General features: G+C 51.5%; 1 protein-coding gene across 1 annotated transcript in view; it reads left to right on the forward strand.

Moving 5' to 3' along the window:
• The window catches only part of TACR1 (tachykinin receptor 1), a 23,193-nt gene extending 15,399 nt beyond the window's left edge, over positions 1-7,794 (forward strand). The window contains 3 exon segments of the mRNA XM_039379514.1: positions 2,631-2,859; positions 3,623-3,819; positions 4,910-7,794. Coding sequence (XP_039235448.1) covers positions 2,631-2,859; positions 3,623-3,819; positions 4,910-5,201 — 718 coding nt within the window. The 3' untranslated portion in view covers positions 5,202-7,794.
• The last annotated feature ends 2,407 nt before the right edge of the window (positions 7,795-10,201 follow it).

A 10,201-nucleotide genomic window follows, 5' to 3' on the forward strand; every position in this document is an offset into this window, starting at 1 on the left:
TTGAGGATTGAAAGGAACTTGCAGCTCCAGCAGCATCGAACCTCACGGACCCTCCTATGCAAAGCCCAGCAGAGCTCGAGAAGGGATTTTCCTGCCCCAAAATAACGGCAGGGACAGGTGTTTGGAGCACTGTGAGCCCTCCTCTCCTGCTCCATGGCCTTGGAAAGGTTATTTTGGGAAGGCAGCAGTGGCAGCTGCTTTGCTTGTGACGCCGTGATGAAAAATGACATCATTTTTTCAGCTCCTGAGGGAGAAAACGAGAGGTTTCTCCTCACTCCAGGGGGTTTCTCTTGGGGAGTGGAGCCTGGACAGTCCATCCTCAGGATGCAGAAGGTGTCAGAGGCTGGGATGGGATTTTTCACTGGGAAAATGTCCTTGTTGGTGGAGGGGAAGCCTCGGCACAAGGAGTGTCTGCAGCAGGAGCTGACAATTGCAGCGGATTCGATTGTGCCATCGATCCCCTCTCTCTCTTTTGTTCCCAAATGGATGGCTAGTCTATTCCAATCTTATCAGCTGCCACTTCTGCTTGGAAAGGGAAGGGAAATTCCCCCCCAGTTGCTGTTTCTCCGGAAGATCAGAGCCCACAGGGATATCCTTTATATGGCAACAGATCTGGGCTTTGCGAGGCAGCTCCATCCTCTGGCATCCCAAAACTCCTCCAGGCTTCTCCATCCCACACAAGACCTTAAATCCCTTAAATTACAAACCCCAGGTTTCTCTGAGTGCTCTGATCCTGCAATCCTTGCAGGCAGAATAACACACAAGTAGTTCCACAGGGAGGCTGGTTTTCCACAGAAAAAAGTCTCCAAGGGCTCTCTGGGATCCCTGGCCGTGCCCAGGCAGCTCTGGAAAAAGAGTCTGCCTTGCTTTTGTTGTCTCCCAGCTCCTCTGAGGAGGAATTTCTGCAGAACTTGGAGCTGTTTGCAGCTGCTTTAAGATCCTGCCTTACATGGGAACCACAACAAAACCCTCCTCGTGGAGCCACAGAGACGCCTCTTTAATTAGCAAAATGGAAAACAGCCCCACAAAATCCATCCCAAATGTGATTAGGGCTGGGGGAGGAGAAGGCCAAATGAGATTGCAGGTACTAAACAAGGAGGAGATGGCGTGGCCAGCCCCATTCCCTGTGGGAATTGCACCAGGCAGGAGCCTGATCCATTCATTTTAACTTTGGGGATATTATTCAATCAAATAAAGGGAGGACAAGAGCTGAGGGTGGTCCAGGGCCTGAACGGCCTCCAAAAGATGCAGCACCTTCCATTCCAGCCCCAAAAATCAAAGTAAAGACCCCAAAGCTTATGAATGAAATTCCCTCTGACCTGGCAGTATTTAGGACGATTTTCAAGCTGGTGCCAGCCCTGTTTCTGTCCCACTAGAACTTGACTTCCCACAGGACAGAGAGGTTTCTGCAAGCTCTGGGGGTGGGAAGGAACCTGCAAGGTCAAAGTGTCCACCCCCGTTCTGTTTGGGAAAACCAGCATGATTTTATTCCTGTTTAACCCCCTTTATTTAACCTAAATCCTCACTGAATTCCCACTGAATTCCTACTGAACCTGCCACAGCTCCACCAACCCCCAACAAAACAGCCCCCAGCCTGTGGTGAGTTTAATCTCGAGTCTCTCGTTGGGGTTTGGATTTATTTATGCATGTTATAAACACACTCAAGGATCCTGCCCTTTCCTGGAGAGTTCTCCCAGCCTGGAGAACTGGCTCAGCTGCTGAATTCACTGAAAAGTTTTAATAAACCTCCCTGACAAGAGTTTGGGTTTTCTGGGGGACTGGGGTTATTCTCAGTGCCACCTGAGCCTGGCTTAACCCCTGGTGGACCAGGATTTAGGTGAGCTGCATTCTATCCTGCAGGAAAAGCCTTTATTTCTTCAGCTTGTTATTCCCATCTTTCAAATGCCCAAAACACACATTTGCTGGCAGGATTTCCAGCTGAAAGGTGGAAGAAGAGGCCACATCCATCTCTGGGATAATTTGGGGTGTAAAAAACTCCCCTCAGCTGCAGCATCCTTCCCTTGGGAAGTAGCACATCCCATTCCAGGAGAGTGCCAGGGGCTGGCAGGAGAGACCTGGAGAGGACTGGGATGAAAGTAGGGAACCTTCCCAGTCTGGGTTGAAAGTAGGAAGCCCTTTCCAGGGATAAAGCAAGGAGTCCTTTCCAGTCTAAAATAAAGTAGGAAGCCCTTCCCAGCCTGGGATAAATTAGGGAGTCCTTCCCAATGCTGGGATGAAAGTAGGGAGTCCTTCCCAGACTGGGGTGAAAGGAAGGAGCCCTTTACAGCCTGGGGCAAAGCAGGGAGTCCTTCCCAGCCTGGGATAAAGTGGGAAGACCTTCCCAGCCTGGGGTCAAAGGAGGGAGCCCTTCCCAGCCTGGGATAAAGCAGGGGAGTCTTTCCCAGTCCGGGATAAAGTAGGGAGTCCTTCCCAGTCTGGGATAAAGTAGGGAGTCCTTCCCAGCCTGGAGTGAAAGCAGGGAGTCCTTCCCAGCCTGAGCTCAGAGGAGGAAGCCCTTCCCAGCCTGGGGTAAAGCAGGGTGACTTTTCCAGTCTGAGGTGGGAGGAGGGAGTCCTTCCCAGCCCAAGATCTACAGGAATTGTGCCAAATCCTCTTTGCCCATGTGCCACACTTTACCTCTGATCTCAGTGGGCAAGACAAGGACTGAGCAGGTGAAGGACCATCTCAAGGACCACTTTTTTTGGTAGGTACCACTTCTGCATGACCATCCTGATCTACTTCCTGCCCCTCCTGGTCATAGGCTGTGCCTACACCGTGGTGGGACTCACCCTCTGGGCCAGCGAGATCCCCGGGGACTCCTCCGACCGCTACCACGAGCAGGTCTCGGCCAAGCGGAAGGTGAGGAGCTCCAGCCAGAACTCATGTCCAATCCCAGCTGCTCCCAGCCCTAAATCCTTCATCAGGGTGGGAACAGGTCAGGACTTGGAATATGCTGAGCTGGGAGGGACCCCCAAGGATCATGGATCCAAGTCCTGGCCCTGCAGAGACACCCCAAAATCCCGCCCTGTCCCTGAGAGTGTTGTCCAAACCCTCCTGGAGCTCTGGCAGCCTTGGGGCTGTGCCCACTGCCCTGGGGAGCCTGGGCAGTGCCCAACCAGCCTCTGGGGGAAGAACCTTTGCCTGAGATCCAACCTGACCCTGCCCTGGCACAGCTCCAGCCATTCCCTGGGTGCTGTCCCTGGTCCCCCAGAGCAGAGCTCAGTCCCTGCCCCTCCTCTGCCCCTGCCCAGGCAGCTGGAACTGCAGTGAGGTCTCCCCTCAGTCTCCTCTGCTCCAGCTGAACACACCAAGTGCCCTCAACTGCTCCTCATAAGGCCCCTCCAGACCCTTCTCTATCCTCGTGGCCTCCTTTGGACACTCTCCAATGGCTTCATGTATCTTTTTTATATTGTGGTGCCTCAAAACTGCCCCAATATTGAGATGAGGCCACCCCAGTGCAGAGCAGAGTTGTTGAAAATGAAACACAGCGTCCTCCAGATGTGTGCCCTCCACAGAAGTGGGTGGTTTAACCAGGATTTTCCTAGCTGGAAACGTCTCTAGGGCCAAAAGAGGTGGGTGGAATGACTGATGGCTGGCCCTGTTTCCCTGCCCTCTGTCCCAGGTGGTGAAGATGATGATCATCGTGGTGTGCACCTTCGCGCTGTGCTGGCTGCCCTACCACATCTACTTCACCCTGCAGTACTTCCACCCCGAGTGGTACTTCCAGAAGTTCATCCAGCAGGTCTACCTGGCCATCATGTGGCTGGCCATGAGCTCCACCATGTACAACCCCATCATCTACTGCTGCCTCAACGACAGGTGGGTCTCTGTTGCTGTTAAGTTGAGACGGCCAAAGCGACACAGAGTCATCTTCTTCCAAAGCAGGGTCAGGACAGAAGGATGGAGGAGGAGGACCTTTATTGCAGCAGATTACAGACATTTATACTCTTCACACAACACACATGTTAACCTACAGTTGGTGCTTCTATAGACATATACTTCAGGATTGGCTGTCAAATAGCCAAGTCATGGTGACCATGCTTAGTCATGGTGACCTGGTTAGAGCTGAGTCACCGTGACTTGCAGAAAGTCCAGGAAATCCATTTTTGTAATTCCTGTCTTCCATCTTCTTACTTCCTTCTGACAGACCTGTTGTCAACCCTGACAGGTTTCCAGGGACACCTTTGTTGGGACAGGGACAGGAGGAGTGGGAGATACAGAGGGGTCTGATGGAGAAGGGGAGGGAGGGATGGATGGATGGATGGATGGATGGATGGATGGATGGATGGATGGATGGACGGATGGATGGATGGATGGAGAGCTTTTTGGGATGGTTCTGCCCCATCCTCCATTAGGAGCTGCTTCCAGCAGATGCTGGAATGGTACAACCCTCACCTAAAGTCTTTCCTAAAGGCCCTGTGGGATTTGAGGTATCAAAACAGTCCTGACTAAACTTCCTTGTGAGGGGCAGGGGAGGGGCAGGCACTGAGCTCTGCTCTGGGGGGACCAGGGGCAGGACCCAGGGAATGGCCTGGAGTTGTTCCAGGGTAGATTTAGGTTCGATCTCAGGAAAAATTCTTCCCCAGAGGGTGGTTGGGCACTGAACAGGCTCCCCAGGGTTTGGCCATTACCCCAAGGCTACCAGAGCTCAAGGAGCATTTAGGGAACGCTCTCAGGGACAGGATGTGACTCTTGGGAATGGTCCTGTGCAGGGCCAGGATCCTTGTGTGTCCTTCCAACTCAGCATATCCCGTGATTCTCTGAAATGGAGATTTATCGGTGGATTTCCCCCCCTTTAGCAAAAAGCAGCATTTCTAGTCGTGTTCAGCAGTTCTCAGCTCTATCTCCCCACTCCCAGTGAGGCCCCTTTGCCCTCCCCAGGCCCCTCACCCCTGATTTCCCCCCCCAGGTTCCGTGTGGGCTTCAAACACGCGTTCCGGTGGTGCCCCCCGGTCAGCGCGGGCGAGTACGAGGGGCTGGAGCTGAAGTCAGCCCGGTACCTGCAGACCCAGAGCAGCGTCTACAAGGCCAGCAGGATGGAGACCACCGTGTCCCTGGCCGTGGGGATGGCGGAGGAGGAGCTGGAGGAGCCCTCCAAGGCCAAGCGTCTTTCCATAGACGTGACCTCCAACGGCTCCTCCCGCAGCGACTCCAAAACCGTCTCCGAGAGCTTCAGCTTCTACTCCAACACCCTCACCTGAGGGGCTCCCCGGCTCCATCAGCCACTCCTGAGGTGCCACCACCCCCCTGCCCTCACCGGGATGCTCCAGGGCTCCACCCAAGGCCCTGGTTTGTGATGTGCTGGTGTTTTCTGTGGTGTTTTGTCATCTCCCACTCGCTCGCCATCCCCGGGCGAGCCCAGGAGGGAAAGCTCTGGATTAGTTCCATGTGTTCCATCATGGCCCGTGTGGAGAGGGTGCAGGAATGGGACAGAGCTGGCTCTTCCTCCAAAACTGTGATTACAACTTGGCAGGAGCTTCCCATGTTCTCAGCAAGGATCTCCCAGTGCATCCCACGCCTCTGGAAAATGAGCCTGTCCTGCGCTTTCCCCCTTCCCACCTTTAATTTCGTTCTGCCTGTCACTCCCAGTTGGATATCCAGGGGGATATTTATTTCCAAAACCCAGGAAAAATGTTGTTTTCGGCATCAGGAGCCTGGACATCCATTGGGAATCATCATCCATTTGGAGCTTCAGTCAGATCCAGGATTTTCCATGTGGTCTTGGCTCTTCTCCAGCACCCACATGGATGGTCTCCTGCTCTGTCTCCAACCACAGCTCATCCAACAGGGCTCTCCCAAAGGATTCCTGACCTAAGCCAGGCTTTGCTTGCTCTCAATCAACCACATGTGCCAAAAACAATCACTGTGACTTCCTAGAAAGCCCAAGGCGACGCTCCTTGGACAGATCCTGGAATCCTGTGGAGGTCTGGAAAAGGAGAGACCACATTGAAATGTTTTTCACACCCTGGAAACGGATTCCATCAGAAAAATAAGGTTTGAAGGGAGATGAAGATTTTTCCAGACTCTTTATTCAGAGGAGGGTGAAATGGTTTACTTCCACCTTCTGGATTTCATTTAATCAGGGAATTTGTTTTTTTCTGTTGCAGAAAACATGAAGTTTATGATGTGTGCGTGGATACATGGAATATTTTAGTCCTGCTCAGATGGATAATTTTCCCTGGGGCTGCTCAAGGACCCCTGCTCAAGGGTCATCAAATGGATGAACACACCCTCAGAGGGGGGAAAAAGCAAATAAAATGAGATGTGGACAAATGTGGCTTGTTGGGGACAAACCCACAAGTTTGGGGGCAGTCTGGTTGATGGTCCAATCCCTCATTTTTGGTGTAGAAATCAGGTTCCTAAATGGATTCAGTGAAGGAATGAGAGATGAACAGTGGAGACACACATAGGGCAAGGAAAGGTTATTTTCAAACAGCTGAACATCAGACCCTGCTGAGCAGCCAGAGATCTCTGGGAGTAAAAAAGGAATGACTTTTGGGGCTTTTCAACTCCTCAGGCTCCAAACTGGCTGTTGGAAGAGCTAGTCCTGGATAAATCCCAGCCCCGACGGCTCTTGGAGATAAACACCCACATATTGAAGGAATTACTCCAGCAGAAATTCAATGAATGGGCAAATCCAGGACCAAAAAAGGGGATTGACAAGAACGATCATTTTTACCCCAAATCCTGCCAAGTGCCCTTAGAGGAAGAGCTCTTCCACCCTCTTCCCAACCACAATATGCTCTGGACACACCCTGGAATACACTTTTCCTCCTTAAATTCTTAATCCTTGTCGCTTTAGGACACATTCCCGTGTCTCTGCCTCCCAAACTCCGGGATCCTGGAGAAGGGGAATGGCAGGACCCTGCCTGGGGGGTTGGTTTTCCATAACCCCACCAGTCCCAGGGGCGGCAGTTGAAGATTCCAAGGGTTTAACTCCAGGGATGGACAAGGAAACCCTTCCCACCCAGTCCATAGGAGCCAATACCTGAGAAGGTGCTACAAACCAGAGCCAAAATCTGATTTATTTCCAGCTGCCAACCCAAACTCACAATTTAATGACACCAAATATCTCCACGTGCTCCAGAAAGGTGAATAAAGCAAGGGGAGATTGGCTCAAACCCCTCACAGGAGAGTTTGTGTCGGTTTTTGAGCCTCCAGAAGTCAGAATTTATGGAAAAAAACCATAAATATCTCTCTATATGTGTATATTTAGATATTTATAACCACGCTGCCCTTTTGGCCTCTGTGTTTTATGCCCCAAGGATGATCTTTGAGATGATCATGAGAAGGGCAAAGCAATGACAGTGTCTTCTCACAGGCAAGGCTCAGCTTGAGACGTGGGATAACCCCAGGGAGTGAGGGGAGATTCAATTCAAACAGACAGTTTACAGCCTGAAATGCTTCTTGGGCATCTTGTAACTCTTGAAATAAAGTGGGGGAAATTCCCACCTGTTGTAAATAGTGTTGATGATCCCAGTGGAGCCTGACCAGGATGATGGGAATGTGTCAGGGGATCGTCCAAGAGCTGGTGATCAATGTAAGAAAACCAAACTGTTGTGTGTAAATGGGTACAACACCCAAACCTGGTCTTCCTTTCTCCCCTCCAAGTGCCAGGTTATTTGCTGGGGGAGGCAGGAACAGGGACAAGGATCTTTTCACGTTTAGGATCTTGGCCATCCCAAGATGGGATGTTTGGTCCATGTCCACTCATGTGACAAACATAGAATGGTTTGGGTTGGAAGGGACCTCAAAGCTCATCCCATTCCACCCCCTGCCATGGGCAGAGACACCTTCCACTAGCCCAGGTTGCTCCAGCCTGGCCTTGGACACTTCCAGGGATCCAGGGGCAGCCACAGCTTCTCTGGGAATTCCGTCCCAGCCCCTTCCCACCCTCATAGGGAAGGATTCCTTCCCAATATCCCATCTATCCCTGCCCTCTGGCAGTGGGAAGCCATTCCCTGTGTCCTGTCCCTCCATCCCTTGTCCCAAGTCCCTCTCCAGCTCTCCTGGAGCCCCTTCAGGCCCTGGAAGGGGCTCTCAGGTCTCCCTGGAGCCTTCCCTGCTCCAGGTGAACACCTCCAGCTCTCCCAGCCTGGTTCCAACCCTTGGAACATCACCAGGCAATGTTTTCACCACCCTTGGGATGTTCTGGGCATGAAAAAAACCACAAAAAAGTCTTGTGAAGACTGAAAAGCCTAAAACCAGATGCCCCTTCCCAGACGTACGGTCTCTGCTCTGTTTCCACCTCTCCTCTTGAACCCCTCAGCTCAGTCCAGAGGCTTTCCCAGCTTTATTGAGCCCCTGTCCCTGGTTAGTTGGCAGATCTCTCATTTGAAATTCAGCTGCAAAGCCAGAGAGTTTCTTTGGCTCTTTCCTGGCACTTCCAAATGCAGAGAGACTGGAGAGACTGGAGAGACTCAGGGCTGCCCAGATCCCTCTGCCATGGCCTCCTTGGAGCCCAATAGAACTCCCATCCTCACGAGGGGAGCTGCTGAGTCCAGTTCCAACAGACTCCAAGCCAAAACCACTGCAGGGAGGAGCTCTAAACCCCAAATTCCAGTGTAAAGCCACCTAAGTCATTGATTATAAGCTCAGCCTTGCATCCTGGCATTGCTCTTCCCGCTTATCAGGAACACAGAGCAGCAAATCCCCATCCCCAGCTCAGCTGCTCCAAAACACAACATTTCCAGCCCATTTCAGGTGTAACCTTCCACCCCCCACCAGCAAACCCCAACCAACAGCCTGTTTGGGTGTTTTGTCAGAGAAATCCGGCAGCTTTGGGACTGGAAGCCAAGCACAGATTCCCATTGTTTGGAATCAGTCACAGGATTGCCGGTGGATACAGAAAAAACCTGCCCCACCCACCCCTTTATTCTTATTTTTATTTTGCTGCCCCTCCCCATCTGCCAGCGGAGGTGGAAGTGGAGTATCCGTTGTTTACAGAGCTTTTCCACAGGGATGACATGGATTTCGGGTGGTTTTATCTTGCTGTGTCCTTGCCAGAGCCCTCCTATGAGGTTGCACAACCCCAAAGCCCAGCCCAGGAGCCCCTGGATTTTATTTGCTATTGAAATAATAATAATTATTTAAATAAACCCAACCTTTCAGCCTTCAGGAATTGATCCAAAGTGATTCCTTCATTCTGGGATTTGTCATAAATCTCCCATCCTACCCCAAAAAACCTGTTTCCAGCTGAATAATTAATCCAGTCCCAATAATGTAAAGTTTAACATGCAAATAGACCCTTTTGCTGTGCTTTATCCACCCAAAATCCCATCTCTGCTGGAAGAGAAATCACAGTCATGGATAAAATGGTCCAGGAGAGGGACAGGGAGACCCCAGAGCAGCTGAGGGGGAGGGACCACTCTGGGATGTCTCTGCCCTTAAAATTTTCCATCTCAAAAGGGATCCTGATCCTGTACAACCTAAAATTTCCATCCCAAACGGGCTCCTGTGCAACTTCAAATTTTCATCCCAAAAGAAATCCTAATCCTGTGCAGCTTAAACTTTCCATCCCAAAACAGATCCTGAGCCTGTGCAGCTTAAACTTTCCATCCCAAAAGTGATCCTGGGCCTGTGCAATTCAAATTTCCATCCCAAAAGGGCTCCTGATCCTATAAAGTGATACAGGAGGGTTGTGAGAGGACAGGATGGGCTGTGAGGTCCCTCAGGAGGTTGGAATTTGCTCTGTGGAGTCAGCTGGAAGGAGGTTTGGGGGGAATTTCTTCCCATTGTAGCATCTCCATGGAGAAAAAGGTCCCAAAATCTCTGTCTCTTGTCGGGTTTGTCCATGTGGATTTTCACAAATAAATGTTTCTCTGGTGAGACTTTGTTGTTGCCAGAGGTTAACTGGGGACAGGGGACAACGGGGGGGTGGGGGGAGTGGGAGGAGAAGGGGAAGGTGGAGGAGGTGAAATTAGGAAGGAAAGAAAGGGGTGGGAGGCAGAGGGTGGGTTAGGGGAATCTTTGGGGTGAGGGGTTTGCTCTGGAATGTCACCACTAAAGCAAGGAAAAGGACAACCCCCACAATTCATCCACAAAGCTGGGACTGGGCTCAACATCACTGGACTGGGCTCAGTGTCACTGAATCATAGAATCATAGAATCACAGAATCACAGAATCAGCTGGGTTGGAAGGGACCTCCGAGATCATCCAGTCCAACCCTTGATCCAACCCCGCCGTGGTTCCCAGCCCATGG

This window comes from Pipra filicauda, unplaced genomic scaffold (assembly GCF_003945595.2).
Source record: "Pipra filicauda isolate LSUMZ 115617 unplaced genomic scaffold, ASM394559v2 scaffold1053_size61759_pilon, whole genome shotgun sequence".
NCBI lineage: Eukaryota > Metazoa > Chordata > Aves > Passeriformes > Pipridae > Pipra > Pipra filicauda.